The sequence below is a fragment of the Nerophis ophidion genome, linkage group LG18 (assembly GCF_033978795.1).
Source record: "Nerophis ophidion isolate RoL-2023_Sa linkage group LG18, RoL_Noph_v1.0, whole genome shotgun sequence".
NCBI classification, from domain to species: domain Eukaryota; kingdom Metazoa; phylum Chordata; class Actinopteri; order Syngnathiformes; family Syngnathidae; genus Nerophis; species Nerophis ophidion.
Window position 1 is genome coordinate 5,423,378 of NC_084628.1, and position 20,000 is coordinate 5,443,377.

The following is a 20,000-nucleotide window of genomic DNA, read 5'->3' on the forward strand; positions in this document are numbered from 1 at the left end:
TCAGGCAAGAATCGTGAAGATTCAAACACTGAAATTCACTCTTCTCACCCCCCCCCCCCGCCCCCCCTCTCCATTTCACATATACACTCTTTTCTTTTATTGACACGTGGCTAAATCACGGCCAGAACTTCCATGAAAATGACACTAATCTGCAGTTACCCTAACACACGCACATCAATTATTAACACCATGCAATGACCCCCCCCCCCCCCCCCCCCCTCGTCTCTTGTTCTTCGGGGTCTCATCCATCTTTCTCGCGCGCGCATATCTCCTTTGATGGATGTGGACATTTTAAAAGCTCTCATGTGTTTTAGCTAAGTGCTGTGGTCGGCTCTTTACATGACGTTTTGAACTTTTTTTTTTATTTTTTATTCCATTTTAAAATCAGTGTTTCTTGAGTTTTCTCAGAATGGTGGAAAAAAAAAAAGACACATTTAGTATCTTTTATATTGCTTATTAGCACAAAAATAAGATGTGTAATTGTCTTTCTTTAGATGATGTACACAAAATATGAAACATTTTAGCATCACAGTTGCTGCTGTTTATAGGCAGGACTGTCCTGTACTGCAGTGGTCCACAACCTTTTTGTATCCGCGGACCGTCAACGCTGAATAATTTGTCCCGCGGCCCGGGGGGGTGTCCTTTTTTTTTTCTTTGTCATGAAAAAGGGAGGTTTTTGTGGTTGGTGCACTAATTGTAAGTGTATATTGTGTTTTTTATGTTGATTTAATTAAAATAAATATATATATATATATATATATATATATATATATATATATATCCATCCATCCATTTTCTACCGCTTATTCCCTTTCGGGGTCGCCGGGGGCGCTGGCGCCTATCTCAGCTACAATCGGGCGGAAGGCGGGGTACACCTGGACAAGTCGCCACCTCATCGCAGGGCAACACAGATAGACAGACAACACTCACACTCACATTCACACATATATATATATATATATATATATATTTATTTATTATTTTTTATAAAAAATTCTTCTGCGGCCCTGTGGTTGGGGACCACTGCTGTAGAGCAGTGGTCCCCAACCTTTTTGTATCCGCGGACTGGTCAAAGCTTAATAATTTGTCCCGCGGCCCGGGTGAGGGGGGGAAGGGGGTCCTTTTTTTTTTCTTTTTTTTTTCTCTTTGTCATGAAAAAGGGACATTTTTGTCATGAAAAAGGGACATTTTTGTCATGAAAAAGGGAGGTTTTTGTGGTTGGTGCACTAATTGTAAGTGTATATTGTGTTTTTTATGTTGATTTAATAAATAAAAAAAAATATATATATATATTTTTTTTTATATAAAAAATTCTTCTGCGGCCCGGTGTTGGGGACCACTGCTGTAGAGCAGTGGTCCCCAACCTTTTTGTATCCGCGGACTGGTCAAAGCTTAATAATTTGTCCCGCGGCCCAGGTGAGGGGGGGGGTCCTTTTTTTTTTCTTTTTTTTTTTTCTTTGTCATGAAAAAGGGAGGTTTTTGTGTTGGTGCACTAATTGTAAGTGTATATTGTGTTTTTTATGTTGTTTTAATTTAAAATATATATATATATATATATTATATATATACATATATATATATATATTATATATATATTTTTTTTTTTTTTTTTTTTTTTTTTTTTTTCTCAAAAAAATTCTTCTGCGGCCCGGTGGTTGGGGACCACTGCTCTACAGCAGTGGTCCCCAACCTTTTTGTATCCGCGGACTGGTCAAAGCTTAATAATTTGTCCCCGCGGCCCGGGTGAGGGGGGGGGTCCTTTTTTTTTCTTTTTTTTTTTTTCTTTGTCATGAAAAAGGGAGGTTTTTGTGGTTGGTGCACTAATTGTAAGTGTATATTGTGTTTTTTATGTTGATTTAATAAAAATAAAAAAATAAAATATATATATATATATATATATTTTTTTTTTTTTATAAAAATTCTTCTGCGGCCCGGTGGTTGGGGACCACTGCTGTAGAGCTATATATCGATTTTTTTCGATTCAAACGCGATTTTCGATTCAAAAACGATATTTTTCCAATTCAAAACGATTTTGTATTCATTCAATACCTAGGATTTCAGCAGGATCTACCCCAGTCTGCTGAAAGTTTTTATAATTGTAAAGGACTATGTTTTATCAACCGATTGCAATAATGTAAATTTGTTTTAACTATTAAACGAACCCAAAATATGACTTATTTATCTTTGTGAAAACATTGGACACAGTGTGTTGTCAAGCTTATGAGATGCGATGCAAGTGTAAGCCACTGTGACACTATTGTTCTTTTTATTATTTTTATAAATGCGTGGCGCAGTGGAAGAGTGGCCGTGCGCAACCCCAGCGTCCCTGGTTCAATTCCCACCTAGTACCAACCTCGTCACGTCCGTTGTGTCCTGAGCAAGACACTTCACCCTTGCTCCTGATGGGTGCTGGTTGGCGCCTTGCATGGCAGCTCCCTCCATCAGTGTGTGAATGTGTGTGTGAATGGGTAAATGTGGAAGTAGTGTCAAAGCGCTTTGAGTACCTTGAAGGTAGAAAAGCGCTATACAAGTACAACCCATTTATCATTTATTTAATGATAATGTCAATGAGGGATTTTTAATCACTGCTATGCTGAAATTATAACTAATATTGATACTGTTGTTGATGATATTCATTTTTGTTTTACTACTTTTGTTTTTTTTCTGTGTCGTGTTTGTGTCTCCTCTCAGTTGCTCTGTTTATTGCAGTTCTGAGTGTTACTGGGTCAGGTTTGGTTTTGGAATTGGATTGCATTGTTATGGTATTGCTGTGTAGTGGTTTGTTGGATTGATTCTAATTGATTTTTTCCCACACCCCTATTATTTATATTTATATATATATGTATATATATAAGAAATACTTGAAAATATATACACACCCCCCTATCTCCAGAATTGGGAGGTCTCAAGGTTGGCAAGTATGACACAAAGTGGTGTCATTTTGAGGCGTGCACAGTTAAACTATTGCTACTTCATGTGCTAATCCGACACTCTTAGTAACAATATTTAGTGCAATGAATTTGCTGAAACAGACTGATTTTCAAAGGATGCTGCGAACCGGGAGTTTTGACTCCTGTGCCTTAGGGTTTTTTTATGATAAAAATATCATCACAGTAACTCTTGTATTGTGTTTGTGTTAATTAATTGTATTGTCTATCAGTGACAGTCTTTATTTGACCACATTCTGCTCTCCTTTATGCTCTCTTCTGCAGGGAACCGTTTTTTCCTGACCTCATTCGGCGCTCTGTATATCTCAGAAGTGCAGAAGGAAGACGCTCTGTCCACCTATCGATGTATCACAAAGCACAAGTACAGCGGAGAGACTCGGCAAAGCAATGGAGCCAGGCTTTCTGTTATGGGTATGTGATCCTCTTCATACAGACTCGGAAAGTAAACTCTACAGCAGGGGTCACCAAGGCGGTGCCCGCGGGCACCAGGTAGCCCGTAAGGACCAGATGAGTCGCCCGCTGGCCTGTTCTAAAAATAGCTCAAATAGCAGCACTTACCAGTGAGCTGCCTCTATTTTTTTAAATTGTATTTATTTACTAGCAAGCTGGTCTGGCTTTGCTGGACATTTTTAATTCTAAGAGAGACAAAACTCAAATAGAATTTGAAAATCCAAGAAAATATTTGAAAGACTTGGTCTTCACTTGTTTAAATAAATGTGTTTTTTTTTTTTTACTTTGCTTCTTATAACTTTCAGAAAGACAATTTTAGAGAAAAAATACAACCTTAAAAAGGATTTTAGGATTTTTAAATACATATACCTTTTTTACCTTTTAAATTCCTTCCTCTTCTTTCCTGACAATTTGAATCAATGTTCAAGTATTTTTATTGTTTATTGTAAAGAATAATAGATACATTTTAATTCTTCATTTTAGCTTCTGTTTTTTCGACGAAAAATATTTCTGAAATATTTCTTCAAACTTTTATGATTAAAATTCAAAAACATTATTCTGGCAAATCTAGAAAATCTGTAGTATCAAATTTGAATCTTATTGCAAAGTCTTTTGAATTTCTTTTAAAATGTTTGTTCTGGGAAATCTAGAAGAATTAATGATTTGTTTTTGTTATGTCTTTGTTAGACATATAATAATTCTAATAATGGATTAGATTTATATCGCGCTTTTCTATTTTTAGATACTCAAAGCGCTCACAGAGAAGTGGGAACCCATCATTCTTTCACACCTGGTGGTGGTAAGCTACATCTGTAGCCACAGCTGATTGGTCCAATTTGTTGTATATTCTAACATATTCTGGATTTTAACCTACTCAAAACATGTCATCAAAATGCTAAAATAATCTTAATCAGGAAAAATTACTCATTATGTTCCATAAATAATTTTTTTGATTTTTTCAAAATGATTCGAATTAGCTAGTTTTTCTCTTCATTATTTTCGGTATAATTTAGAATTTTAAAGAGTCGAAATTGAAGATAAACTATGTTTCAAAATTTGATTTTCATTTTTTTCGTGTTTTCTCCTCTTTTAAATCGTTCAATTAATTTTTTTTTTTTTCATCATTTATTCTCTACAAAAAACCTTCCGTAAAAGGAAAAAAAATGTACGACGGAATGACAGACAGAAATACCCATTTATATATATAGATTTATTTATTAAAGGTAAATTGAGCAAATTGGCTTTTTCCGGCAATTTATTTAAGTGTGTATCAAACTGGTAGCCCTTCGCATTAATCAGTACCCAAGAAGTAGCTCTTGGTTTCAAAAAGGTTGGTGACCCCTGCTCTACATTATGTTGAATAATCTACCCTTATAGACCCTACGGAGTCCACCCCGTCTGTGCTGGACAGTTTCCAGTCCGGTGAGGTGAAGATAGGGCACAACGTGGAGCTGCCCTGCATCGCATCAGGCTACCCGAACCCCGCCATCAGGTGGTTGAAGGATGGGCGGCCCCTGCCGATAGAATCCCGTTGGACGCGCCACATCACAGGCCTCACCATTTCCGACTTGAGGTTGGAGGACAGCGGCAACTACATCTGCGAGGTCACCAACAGCTTCGGCTCCAAAGAGGTGACGGGTCACCTCAACGTCATAGGTGGGTAAAGGGAGGAGGAGGAAACATCTTACAAACCCCGTTTCCATATGAGTTGGGAAATTGTGTTGGATGTAAATACAAACGGAATACAACATTTGCAAATGCCTTTCAACCCATATTCAGTTGAATATGCTACAAAGTCAACATATTTGATGTTCAAACTCATATACTTTGTTTTTTTTTGCAAATAATAATTAATTTAGAATTTCATGGCTGCAACACGTGCCAAAGTAGTTGGGAAAGGGCATGTTCACCACTGTGATACATCAGCTTTTCTTTTAACAACACTCAATAAACGTTTGGGAACTGAGGAAACTAATTGTTGAAGCTTTGAAAGTGGAATAATTCTTTACCATTCTTGCTTAATGTACAGCTTAAGTTGTTCAACAGTCTTGTCGTATTTTACGCTTCATAATGCGCCACACATTTTCGATGGGAGACATGTCTGGACTGCGGGCGGGCCAGGAAAGTACCCGCACTCTCTTACTACGAAGCCACGCTGTTGTAACATGTGGCTTGGCATTGTTCTGCTGAAATAAGCAGGGGCGTCCATGATAACGTTGCTTGGATGACAACATATGTTGCTCCAAAACCTGTATGGACCATTCAGCATTAATGGTGCCTTCACAGATGTGTAAGTTACCCATGCCTTGGGCACTAATACACCCCCATACCATCACAGATGTGTAAGTTACCCATGCCTTGGGCACTAATACACCCCCATACCATCACAGATGTGTAAGTTACCCATGCCTTGGGCACTAATACACCCCCATACCATCACAGATGTGTAAGTTACCCATGCCTTGGGCACTAATACACCCCCATACCATCACAGATGTGTAAGTTACCCATGCCTTGGGCACTAATACACCCCCATACCATCACAGATGTGTAAGTTACCCATGCCTTGGGCACTAATACACCCCCATACCATCACAGATGTGTAAGTTACCCATGCCTTGGGCACTAATACACCCCCATACCATCACAGATGTGTAAGTTACCCATGCCTTGGGCACTAATACACCCCCATACCATCACAGATGTGTAAGTTACCCATGCCTTGGGCACTAATACACCCCCATACCATCACAGATGTGTAAGTTACCCATGCCTTGGGTACTAATACACCCCCATACCATCACAGATGCTGGCTTTTGAACTTTGCGCCTAGAACAATCCGGATGGTTATTTTCCTCTTTGTTCCGGAGGACACCACGTCCACAGTTTCCAAATATAATTTGAAATGTGGACTCGTCAGACCACAGAACACTTTTCCACTTTGCATTAGTCCATCTTAGATGATCTCGGGCCCAGCCAAGCCGGCGGCGTTTCTTTGTGTTGTTGATAAATGGCTTTCGCTTTGCATAGTAGGGTTTTAACTTGCACTTACAGATGTTGCAACCAACTGTAGTTACTGACAGGTTTTATGAAGTGTTTCTGAGCCCATGTGGTGATATCCTTTACAGACTGATGTCGATTTTTTGATGCAGTACCGCCTGAGGGATCAAAGGTCCACGATGCCAGCCATAGATTGACTTCCTGGCACCGCCTTCTTGTCATCGTGACACTTGATTGACAGCATGCATCAACTGTCCAATCGGCAGTCCGATGCGAGATTAGGGCCAGTCGTGATCACTCCCAGGACAGATTTGTGATCTGAAATTAAAAACCGTTGAAATGATTTAAAAATGGCAAACTTTTTCAAACACAGCTTGAAAAAGCGTGTATTCTTGAAAATACTGGCGACACACTTGGACAACAAGTAGTGCGTCCCAAAGATCAAAGACCACACGACCAGCAAAACATCTGGTGTATGATGTCCAGTGTAATAATGAAAGCACCGATTCGTATATTGGGGAAACAAAACAACCACTAAGCCGATGTATGGCACAGTGCTAAACTTCATATAAAGTCTGCTGTTCTTAAACCCACCGTTTTGCTTTTTCTTTTATTGTTTAAATTGCTTGATTCCCTTCAAAAACGATCTTGAAACGATAATTATCTTTTGTAAGGCAAATTTGCCGAGCACGGATCTATATACTTGAAATTTTGGAACATAAATTGATCTCAGCCTTCCCGGTAAGGTTTATTCATGTGTACTGGAGAGGAGGCTACGCCGGATAGTCCAACTTCGGATTCAGGAGGAACTGTGTGATTTTCGTCCTGGTCGTGGAACTGTGGACCAGCTCCATACTCTCGGCAGGGTTGTTGAGGGTGCATGGGAGTTTGCCCAACCAGTCTACATGTGCATTCGACCGTGTCCCTCGGGAAGTCCTGTGGGGAGTGCTCAGAGAGTATGGGGTACCGGACTGTCGGATTGGGGCGGTCCGCTCCCTGTATGATCAGTGTCAGAGCTTGGTCCGCATTGCCGGCAGTAAGTCGGACACGTTTCCAGTGAGGGTTGGACTCCGCCAAGGCTGTCCTTTGTCACCGATTCTGTTCATAACTTTTATGGGCAGAATTTCTAGGCGCAGTCAAGGCGTTGAGGGGTTCCGGTTTGGTGACCGCAGGATTAGGTCTCTGCTTTTTGCAGATGATGTGGTCCTGATGGCTTCATCTGACCGGGATCTTCAGCTCTCGCTGGATCGGTTCGCAGCCGAGTGTGAAGCGACCAGGATGAGAATCAGCACCTCCAAGTCCGAGTCCATGGTTCCCGCCTGGAAAAGGGTGGAGTGCCATCTCCGGGTTGCGGAAGAGATCTTGCTCTAAATGGAGGAGTTCAAGTACCTAGGAGTCTTGTTCAAGAGTGAGGGAAGAGTGGCTTGTGAGATGCAGCGTCTTCAGTATTGCCGACGCTGTATCGATCCGTTGTGGTGAAGAAGGAGCTGAGCCGGAAGGCAAAGCTCTTAATTTACCGGTCGATTTATGTTCCCATCCTCACCTATGGTCATGAGCTTTGGGTCATGACCGAAAGGACAAGATCACGGGTACAAGCAGCCGAAATGAGTTTCCTCCGCTGGGTGGCGGGGCTCTCCCTTAGAGATAGGGTGAGAAGCTCTGCCATCCGGGAGGAACTCAAAGTAAAGCCGCTGCTCCTTCACATCGAGAGGAGCCAGATGAGGTGGTTCGGGCATCTGGTCAGGATGTCACCCGAACGCCTCCCTAGGGAGGTGTTTAGGGCACGTCCAACCGGTAGGAGGCCACGGGGAAGACCCAGGACAAGTTGGGAAGACTATGTCTCCCGGCTGGCCTGGGATCGCCTCGGGATCCCCCGGGAAGAGCTGGAATATGTGGCTGGGGAGAGGGAAGTCTGGGCTTCCCTGCTTAGGCTGCTGCCCCCGCGACCTGACCTCAGATAAGCAGAAGAAGATGGATGGATGGTCCTTATTTCTAGCAGTGCTAAACTTCATATATAGTCTGCCGTTCTTAAACCCACCGTTTTCCTTTTTCTTTTATTGTTTAAATTGTTTGATTCCCTTTAAAAACGATCTTGAAACAATACTTATGTATTGGAAGGCAAATTTGCCGAGCACAGATTGGTATAGCTCGTTTGGTAGAGTGGCCGCGCCAGCAACTTGAGGGTTCCAAGTTCGATCCCCACTTCTGCCAACCTGGTCACTGCCGGTGTGTCCTTGGGCAAGACACTATATCCCCAGTGCCACCCACACTGGTTGAAATGTAACTTAGATATTGGGTTTCACAATGTAAAGCGCTTTGAGTCACAAGAGAAAAGCGCTATATAAATATAATTCACTTCACTTCACTACTTGAAATTTAGGAACGTAAATTGATCAGATCAGTCAATCGTTACAAACCACAAAAACCAGTACTAAAGCTAATTGTGTGTCCCCCACTTTTGAAATCCAAATTCCGTACATGTTCAAGTCCGATCATGGTTTGATTTGATGTAAAGCTTACCTGAATCTTACCTGCTCGGCCGAAACACGAGTTTATTTCCCACTATTGTATAGAATCAATGTTTGGATTAGTCCTAACAAGCCTCTCTCTCTACCCCTCCATCTTCAGAGCCCCTGCGGGTCACCTTGTCTCCCAAGAACCTCAAGACAGGGATCAGCAGCACGGTCATCCTGTCCTGTGCCGTCCAGGGTTCTCCCCACTATATTGTGTCGTGGTACCGTAACACCGAGCCCGTCCTGCCTGACCAACACTTCTCCATCCAGGGCGCTCACAACGAGACTTTGTTTATTTCTGCTGCCCAAAAAAGACACTCAGGAGCCTACCAGTGCTTTGCCACGCGTAAGGGCCAGACCGCCCAGGACTTCTCGATCATTCTGCTGGAAGGTGAGGCAGATTTGAGATTATTTTGTGCTTGTTTTAATACCCTGACATATATATATTTTTTTTATAATTCCCCTTCAGACGGCACGCCACGTATCGTGGCTTCCTTCAGCGAGAAGGTGGTGGTTCCGGGCGAGCCCTTTTCCCTGATGTGTACCGCCAAAGGAGCCCCACCCCCGACCATCACCTGGACCCTGGACGACGAGCCGGTGGCCCGCGACCTGTCCCGCGTGCGAGCCAGCCAGTACACGCACTCGGACGGCAGCACAGTGAGCTACGTCAACGTCAGCAACCCCCAGATCCGCGACGGAGGACTGTATCGGTGCGCCGCACGAAACTCGGCCGGTGGCGCCGAGTACCAAGCGCGCATAAACGTAAGAGGTGCCTGTCTACTTTTCAATATCAGTCACACTCGAGGCCCCACACAGCCTCATCCCCACCCGTTCCCCAACCCCACTTTACCTCTCTCTCTCATTCTGTAAACTCTACATGCTTTCTCACTTTCATATCTCTTCTGTCAAGTGAGCTTTCTATCCAAAACGGGATTGAATGCAGTGGTCAGGTTCTGTTGCTATGTCTGCATTTATATTCACAGCATCTGTTGATGCCGGGTCTTCCTCTCGGGGAATAAAACCCACTGGTCAATCCCAAATTCAGTTCATATGTGAGTCAAGGCAGGTGGCTAAAGTATTTGGCCACTTGCCTTGATTTCTTTGCTCAATCCACGTGTAAAGGATATTACCACATGGGCTCAGGAACACTTCAGACAACCACTGTAAGTAACTACAGTTGTGTGTGAATTATATTTATATAGCGCTTTTCTCAAGTGACTCAAAGCGCTTTACATAGTGACACCCAATAGCTAAGTTACATTTAAACCAGTGTGGGTGGCACTGGGAGCAGGTGGGTAAAGTGTCTTGCCCAAGGACACAATGGCAGTGACTTGGATGGCGAAGGCGGGAATCGAACCTGGAACCCTCAAGTTGCTGGCACAGCCACTCTACCAACCGGACTATACCGCCTGTGTGTGTGTGTGTGTGTGTGTGTGTGTGTGTGTGTGTGTGTGTGTGTGTGTGTGTGTGTGTGAAGTGAAGTGAATTATATTTATATAGCGCTTTTCTCTAGTGACTCAAAGCGCTTTACATAGTGAAACCCAATATCTAAGTTACATTTAAAGCAGTGTGGGTGGCACTGGGAGCAGGTGGGTAAAGTGTCTTGCCCAAAGACACAATGGCAGTGACTTGGATGGCGAAGGCGGGAATCGAACCTGGAACCCTCAAGTTGCTGGCACAGCCACTCTACCAACCGGACTATACCGCCTGTGTGTGTGTGTGTGTGTGTGTGTGTGTGTGTGTGTGTGTGTGTGTGTGTGTGTGTGTGTGTGTGTGTGTGTGTGTGTGTGTGTGTGTGTGTGTGTGTGTGTGTGTGTGTGTGTGTGTGAAGTGAAGTGAAGTGAATTATATTTATATAGCGCTTTTCTCTAGTGACTCAAAGCGCTTTACATAGTGAAACCCAATATCTAAGTTACATTTAAAGCAGTGTGGGTGGCACTGGGAGCAGGTGGGTAAAGTGTCTTGCCCAAGGACACAACGGCAGTGACTAGGATGGCGGAAGTGGGAATCGAACCTACAACCCCCAAGTTGCTGGCACGGCCACTCTACCAACCGGGCCATACCGCCCGTGTGTGTGTGTGTGTGTCTGTAAAGTGAAGTGAATTATATTTATATAGCGCTTTTCTCTAGTGACTAAAAGCGCTTTACATAGTGACACCCAATAGCTAAGTTACATTTAAACCAGTGTGGGTGGCACTGGGAGCAGGTGGGTAAAGTGTCTTGCCCAAGGACACAACGGCAGTGACTACTAGGATGGCGGAAGTGGGAATCGAACCTACAACCCCCAAGTTGCTGGCACGGCCACTCTACCAACCGGGCCATACCGCCCGTGTGTGTGTGTGTGCTGCAAAAACTGAAATCCAAGCATACTTGCCAACCTCGAGACCTCCGAATTCGGGAGAAGGGGGCGTAGGTGGTAGCAGGGGGTGTATATTGTAGCGTCCCGGAAGAGTTAGTGCTGCAAGGGGTTCTGAGTATTTGTTCTGTTGTGTTTATGTTAATTACTCTTAATTGTGAATTTGAAGTGACTTTATATTTATATAGCGCTTTTTTTTTTCACAAGCGGGAATCGAACCTGCAACCCTCAAGTTGCTGGCACGGCCACTCTACCAACCGAGCTATGCCAGTTTGTCCCTACATCTGTAAGTGCAAGTTAAAAATCCATCCATCCATCCATCCATCCATTAAAAATCCATACAATGCAAAGCGAAAGCCATTTATCAACAACACCCAGAAACGAGATGGACCAATGCAAAGTGTAAAAGTGTTCTGTGGTCTGACGAGTCCACATTTCAAATTGTTTTTGGAAACTGTGGACGTCGTGTCCTCCGGATCAAAGAGGTAAAAGAACCTTCTGGATTGTTATAGGCGCAAAGTACAAAAACCAGCATCTGTGATGGTATAGAGGTGTATTAGCTTTAACTTAAACTATTAATGCTGAAAGGTCCATACTGTTGTGGCCTCAAAAAAAAAAAAAGAATCCAAATGCAGATAAGTACAAAATCTCTATTTTATAACCAAAAATGACTGGATAAAATAAATCAGTCGTAACGAAAGATCAGCTCCAGGAAAACTGGGTCGAAAGTCAGTCCTCCACTTGAGGAAAGACAAAAAAACAGGAATTACAAAGGGTTGAGGGCAAAGGTCAGAGTAAGTGAGTTTGGGCTGGATTCTACCCCAGGCAACGGACGAACTGGCGCTGGCTGAGTGGAGATCCAGGGTTTAAGTCTGGTGGTTGATTAGCAACAGCTGGGCTTGGATGACTGGCATCACACCTGGAACTAACGACGGGGTGGGAGACTTACAGACACAAGAGGGAGAAAAATCAGGAGAACTGCCCTCATGGCACATACAGGTTTTGGAGCAACATATGTTGCCATCCAAGCAACGTTATCATGGACGCCCCTGCTTATTTCAGCAAGACAATCCGAAGCCACGTGTTTCAACAGTGTGGCTTCATAGTAAAAGAGTGCGGGTACTAGACTGGCCTGCCTGTAGTCCAGACCTGTCTTCCATTGAAAATGTCTGGCGCATATGAGGCGTAAAATGGCTGTTGAACAACTTGATCAACCAAGAATGGGAAATAATTCCACCTGAAAAGTTACAAAAATGGTCTCCGTTCCCAAACCTTTTCTGACTGTTGTTAAAAGGAAAGGCCATGTAACACAGTGGTAAAAATCCCCCTTTTTTGCAAAATGTTGCTGCATTAAATTCTAATTTAATGATTATTTGCAAAAAAAATTTTAAGTTTCTCAGTTCGAACATTCAATATCTTGTCTTTCCAGTCTATTGAATTGAACTTAAGTTGAAAAGGATTTGGAAATCATCAATCAATCAATGTTTACTTATACAGCCCTAAATCACTAGTGTCTCAAAGGGCTGCACAAACCACTATGACATCCTCGGTAGGCCCACATAAGGGCAAGGAAAACTCACACCCAGTGGGACATCGGTGACAATGACTGTGAGAACCTTGGAAAGGACTAGTGGGACGTCGGTGACAATAATGACTATGAGAACCTTGGAGAGGAGGAAAGCAATGGATGTCGAGCGGGTCTAACATGATACTGTGAAAGTTCAATCCATAATGGATCCAACACAGTCGCGAGAGTCCAGTCCAAAGCGGATCCAACACAGCAGCGAGAGTCCCGTTCACAGCGGAGCCAGCAGGAAACCATCCCAAGCGGAGGCGGATCAGCAGCGCAGAGATGTCCCCAGCCGATACACAGGCAAGCAGTCCATGGCCACCGGATCGGACCGGACCCCCTCCACAAGGGAGAGTGGGACATAGGAGAAAAAGAAAAGAAACGGCAGATCAACTGGTCTAAAAAGGGAGTCTATTTAAAGGCTAGAGTATACAAATGAGTTTTAAGGTGAGACTTAAATGCTTCTACTGAGGTGGCATCTCGAACTGTTACCGGGAGGGCATTCCAGAGTACTGGAGCCCGAAATGAAAACACTCTATAGCCCGCAGACTTTTTTCGGGCTTTGGGAATCACTAATAAGCCGGAATCCTTTGAAGGCAGATTTCTTGCCGGGACATATGGTACAATACAATCGGCAAGATAGGCTGGAGCTAGACCGTGTAGTATTTTATACGTAAGTAGTAAAACCTTAAAGTCACATCTTAAGTGCACAGGAAGCCAGTGCAGGTGAGCCAGTATAGGTATATATGTATGTATATATGTATATAAAGGTATATACAGTATATATGTATGTATATAAAGGTATATACAGTATATATGTATGTATATATGTATATAAAGGTATATACAGTATATATGTATGTATATATGTATATAAAGGTATATACAGTATATATATATGTATATATGTATATAAAGGTATATACAGTATATATGTATGTATATATGTATATAAAGGTATATACAGTACAGGCGTAATGTGATCAAACTTTCTTGTTCTTGTCAAAAGTCTAGCAGCCGCATTTTGTACCAACTGTAATCTTTTAATGCTAGACATGGGGAGACCCGAAAATAATACGTTACAGTAATCGAGACGAGACGTAACAAACGCATGGATAATGATCTCGGCATCTTTAGTGGACAGAATGGAGCGAATTTTAGCGATATTACGGAGATGAAAGAAGGCCGTTTTAGTAACGCTTTTAATGTGTGCCTCAAAGGAGAGAGTTGGGTCGAAGATAACACCCAGATTTTTTACCGTGTCGCCTTGTTTTCTGTTTTTATTTACGAATTACACAACGTGCCTACTTCCCTGGTTTTGGGTTTTGTACATCACCCTGTAGATATTAGGCCATATTGCCTATCCATGGTAATATCCCTTAAGTCAGGGGTGTCCAAACTTTTTCCACTGAGGGCCCAAACCGAAAAATGTAAAGCACGCGGGGGCCAAGTTGATATTTTTTCATTTTTAAAACCAATACAATATCCACTTTTTTTTTTTTTTTTTTTTTTTAGTTGTTGGGGTACCTGTCCAGGGTGTACCCCGCCTTCCGCCCGATTGTAGCTGAGATAGGCGCCAGCGTCCCCCGCGACCCTGAAAGGGAATAAGCGGTAGAAAATGGATGGATGGATGGATGGATGTTGGGGCTCCCTTCAAGTTAGGTCTGAAGGACCCAGAAGGCTTTCAGTCTTAAACAAGGTTCAAAATAAGTAATATATTATTTTTTCTATAAAACCCTTGAATCGCTAATTTTTTACTTATTACAAGCTTTTTGTCAAAACCCTATTTTTTGGGGCAAAATACCAAATATACAATATTTTTTACCAAAAAGACTTTCAAAGTGAAATATTTAAGGTGAAGTTATTGGATCCCTAAATAGGTTGATAATTCATATCAAAATTGATTAGAATTTTTAATTGTTTTTATTTATTTATTTTTTAGCAAAGACTGTTATTAAATTCCACTAAAATCCTTGGGGATCCAAAAGTGCCCCCCTCATAAAAAGGTCATGCTTTTTAAAAAAAAAAAAAAAAATGTCATTCAACACTTACATCTCTATATCAGCTTCAGATAATATATTGTAATTGGTTTAGTATATTTATAATAAAAATAAATAGGATTATTAGTATAATTAGTATTAGTATATACCGTATTTCCTTGAATTGCCGCAGGGCATATAGTATGCACCTGACTTGAATTACTGCCGGGTCAAACTCGCTTCCCAAAATAATTGGCGCATGCTTAGTATTACCGCCGGGTCAAACTCGTGACATCACGAGTGACACTTCCCCTGTTGTCATTTTCAAAATGGAGGAGGCTGATTTCAATACCGGTAATTTGAAATCGCATAAAGGGAAGAAGATTAAGAGCTATTCAGTAGGATTTAAGGTCCAAGCTTACATCACACTTAAATTTTTACTTCATGCCTTTGGTAAGTGCCGGAATGGGAAGTGGTTTTAAGATAATTAGCGCATGCTTACTTTTACCGCATGCCTCTGGTAAGCGCAGGACTGAGAAGAGGGTTTAAATTAATTAGCGCCCCGGCGGCAATTCAAGGAAATACGGTAATTAGTATGGAAATATTTTTTTCTAATTTTCATATTCTTCATGTTTTTATGTTTGTGGTATTCATGTCATGTTTGTCCTTAAATCAATGAATAATTTATAGCAACATTGATTTTGATTCATTATCAATTTTTGGTAAATTATTTTAAAAATTGTGTTATTAGAGTCAACAATGCAACTTTTTCTCGTTGCATTTCACCAATTTGCTCTTTTATTGCACTTTTTAATGTTTAAAAAAAAATATATATATATATCCATCCATCCATCCATTTTTTACTGCTTATTCCCTTTGGGGTCGCGGGGGGCGCTCGCGCCTATCTCAGCTACAATCGGGCAGAAGGCGGGGTACACCCTGGACAAGTCGCCACCTCATCGCAGATAAATATATATATATATATATATATATATATATTTTAGTATTTTTAGAATGATGTGCTGTGGGCCGGTAAAACATTAGCTGCGGGCCGCAAATGGCCCCCGGTGTCACAGTTAGTTGGTGACGAACCCCAAAATGCAGAGAAGGAGGCAGACATTGAATAAGGAAACATGTTTTTTAATATAAAATACTAGTACAAAACCAAACAAAGGGTACAAACAAAAACCACGCACGTGGGCGGATAACAAACTCGGCAATGAACAAACAAAAACAGGAAGCAGGGACGGCGGGGCGCAGCAGGAGAGTGGCCGTGCGCAACCCGAGGGTCCCTGGTTCAAATCCCACCTAGAACCAACCTCGTCACGTCCGTTGTGTCCTGAGCAAGACACTTCACCCTTGCTCCTGATGGGTGCTGGTTGGCGCCTTGCATGGCAGCTCCCTCCATCAGTGTGTGAATGTGTGTGTGAATGGGTAAATGTGGAAGTAGTGTCAAAGCGCTTTGAGTACCTTGAATGTAGAAAAGCGCTATACAAGTACAACTCATTTATCATTTAACAAAAAACAGTAATCTACACAAAGCGACTGCAACGACCCGTCAGGAGCGACAATACTGAAGCGACACGCAATACAAAAATCCAGCAGAGACTGGATGGGAAGACGGGTTTAAATAGGTACGGACTGATTGACACCAGGTGTGGCCAGGTGCCAGTCAGCCGCAGCTGAGGGGGAACACAGCACTCAGGGAGAAAGACAGGAAACCAACAAAATAAGAGCACTACACACACAGAGGAAACAAAGACAAATGCAGAGGACAAAACTACAACATAGTCAAACGGTCAGAGGCAAGCCTGACACCCTGGCCTGAAGTAAATAAAGGGGCTGCTAAAATTCTGAGAGGGGTGTGTTTTCTTGTAGTTTGTAAGGGACGATGAGGGGAAGGAGCAATACACAGATGGTTATACCGTGGGTGGATGTCATGAGGGGGAAAGGAAAAAAAAAAGTGACGGTAAATTCTGGTGACAGAACCAGCCCTGTAAGGACGATGATTGACCCTGATGGACACCGTGTCCTGTTCTCTCCATCGCTCTCTCGTGCTTTCCTCCATCCTTTGGTGAAAATGTGCTGTGACACACAAGTCCGCTCTGGTGAGACGCTGCAGTGACAATGAGCGGCGTTGCCAGAGAGCTTCAGCCCTCTAGACGACACAAAATGACACACACACACACACACACACACACAAGCACGGAGCTGAAGTATAGCCCTGTTTTACCCACTTGCAGAAATGGGATACACTCCACTTATCCCTCTCAGCCTGTGGACCAACAGCCATTGTTGGAGAAATGCACGTGCACACACTGTGTCTGTCTGTGTGTGTTTTTCCGTCTGTGTGTGTGTGTGTGTGTATATGTGTGTGTGCGAGACTGGTGCTGCTGAATAATACATCTTTGGCTCGTCAAAGCTGTGACTTCAAAGCTCGGCACACGCTGAGCAATGGGAAGCGAGGCAGCGAGTGGGGAAGTGTGTGTGTGTGTGTGTGTGTGTGTGTGTGTGTCTTCTTGTATTTCTACCCTTTTTGAGACATCAACAATGAAAGAAAATGTCCATATGAGGACCAGCAAACAAGTTAGGACTGAAATCATAGTCCCAGTACAGAAAACCATAAATCAATCAATCAATCAATGTTTACTTATATAGCCCTAAATCACTAGTGTCTCAAAGGGCTGCACAAACCACTACGACATCCTCGGTAGGCCCACATAAGGGCAAGGAAAACTCACACCCAGTGGGACGTCGGTGACAATGATGACTATGAGAACCTTGGAGAGGAGGAAAGCAATGGATGTCGAGCGGGTCCAACATGATACTGTGAAAGTTCAATCCATAATGGATCCAACACAGTCGAGAGAGTCCAGTCCAAAGCGGATCCAACACAGCAGCGAGAGTCCCGTTCACAGCGGAGCCAGCAGGAAACCATCCCAAGCGGAGGCGGATCAGCAGCGTAGAGATGTCCCCAGCCGATACACAGGCGAGCAGTACATGGCCACCGGATCGGACCGGACCACCTCCACAAGGGAGAGTGGGACATAGAAGAAAAAGAAAAGAAACGGCAGATCAACTGGTTTAAAAAGGGAGTCTATTTAAAGGCTAGAGTATACAGATGAGTTTTAAGGTGAGACTTAAATGCTTCTACTGAGGTGGCATCTCGAACTGTTACCGGGAGGGCATTCCAGAGTACTGGAGCCCGAACGGAAAACGCTCTATAGCCCGCAGACTTTTTTTGGGGCTTTGGGGATCACTAATAAGCCGGAGTCCTTTGAACGCAGATTTCTTGCCGGGACATATGGTACAATACAATCGGCAAGATAGGATGGAGCTAGACCGTGTAGTATTTTATAAAAAAAAAAACTAAAAATAAAAAACATGGATGTAGAGCAGGGGTCGGGAACCTTTTTGGCTGAGAGAGCCAAGAAGCGAAATATTTTAAAATGTATTCCTCTAAGAGCCATATAATATTTTTTTGAACACTGAAAACAACTAAACGTGTGCATTTTTAAGTAAAATCAACATTTCTAGAGTATAATAAGTCTCGTATTCTTCGTAATAGCAATGTTATTCTGAAGCTAACTGTGGAGGGAGGTGTGGCCTGCGGGCCTGCAGCGAAGCAGGGTGTTGCCAGGATTAGCCTCGAAATCAGCAACAGGTGCGTAAATTGCCCAGCTTGACCTTGTTATCTAATCACCTGTCACTCTGTTTATAAGTAGCAGCCGGGAGGAGAGACGGGGTTGGGGCTGGAGCCAGAGCGCGAGCGAGAACGAAAGAGAAAAAGACAATTGTTGGACAGCAACTGAGGGACTTATTGAAAAATAAAACGATGTTATAACCCTGAAACAGGCTCTCGTGTCGGTGCTTAGTAGTCTGAAGAACCCCCAGGAGGGCAAGTCCTACGCTAACCAATAATAAATAAATGACTTCTTACCCTTAATGCAACTTTTTGAACAAGTGCGGTAGAAAAAAGGATGGACGGATTCAAATGCATGAGCATGTTTTATATTTTGAACGTTATTTTTAACACTGTGATTAGAAGTGGAATTATTCATTACTTATCGTGTTAAGCAACGTCAGCTCAGATTTATCCGAGAGCCAGATGCAGTCATCAAAAGAGCCACATCTGGCTCTAGAGCCATAGGTTCCCTACCCCTGGTATAGAGACATACAGTAATAACTTGAAGTAAATAATATTTAAAACCAATTACTATAAAAAAAAATACTACAAGCAGTCTTTTCCTCCCAATGTGTCAACTTTTTTCTTATAAAATTGGGAACAATTTCTCGTATTCTTTCTATTTTTGCAATATTTTTTTTTGTAAGATTGTTCTTTTTTTTACTTTTTAACGCAAGATGGTGATATTTGTGTTAAAAAAATTCTGACTTGTGTCACAATATTATCAGTTTTTTTTTGTTGTTGTGAAATAATGACACGTTTTAGTAAAATTAAATTGTGATAATATTGGCAAAATTTTAACTTTTTCTCACAAATGTGTGAGATTACGACTATTTTCAAAAACTTGCCAACATTTTAAGCTTTTTCTTGTGAAATTGCGACTGTTGTTGAGTAAAATTTCTACTTTATCATGATATTGCACAAATGTTCGGTTTTTCTTGTAAAATTTTGACTCGCGTTGGGTAAAATGACGACTTTTATCATAAAACAGCCTAAATTCCAAGTTTTTCTTCTGAACTTGTGTGTGTGTATGTGCGTGTGTGTGTGTGTATGTGTGTGTGTGTGTGTGTGTGTGTGTGTGTGTGTGTGTGTGTGTGTGTGTGTGTGTGTGTGTGTGTGTCTTCTTGTATTTCTACCCTCCTTGAGACATCAACAATGAAAGAAAATGTCCATATGAGGACCAGTAAACAAGTTAGGACCAAAATCCTAGTCCCAATACAGAAAACCATTAAAAAAAAAAAAAAACATGGATATAGAGACATACAGTAATAACTTGAAGTAAATAATTAATATTTAAAACCAATTACTATAAAAAAAAAAAAAATACTACAAGCAGTCTTTTCCTCCCAATGTGTCAACTTTTTTCTTATAAAATTGGGAACAATTTCTCGTATTCTTTCTATTTTTGCAATATTTTTTTGTAAGATTGTTACTTTTTTTTACTTTTTAACGCAAGATGGTGATATTTGTGTTAAAAAAATTCAGACTTGTGTCACAAT

The 20,000-nt window shown here is 42.0% G+C and overlaps 1 protein-coding gene across 3 annotated transcripts in view; it reads left to right on the forward strand.

Moving 5' to 3' along the window:
* dscaml1 (Down syndrome cell adhesion molecule like 1) overlaps positions 1 to 20,000 on the forward strand; it is a 426,233-nt gene that overhangs the window by 220,018 nt on the left and 186,215 nt on the right. For 2 of the 3 annotated variants that reach the window (XM_061878592.1, XM_061878593.1), the window contains exons 4-7: positions 3,213 to 3,359; positions 4,776 to 5,054; positions 9,027 to 9,302; positions 9,381 to 9,680. In XM_061878592.1, the coding sequence (XP_061734576.1) occupies positions 3,213 to 3,359; positions 4,776 to 5,054; positions 9,027 to 9,302; positions 9,381 to 9,680 (1,002 nt within the window). The remainder of the gene's footprint in view (positions 1 to 3,212; positions 3,360 to 4,775; positions 5,055 to 9,026; positions 9,303 to 9,380; positions 9,681 to 20,000) is intronic. The other variant, XR_009802713.1, reaches the window with a different exon arrangement.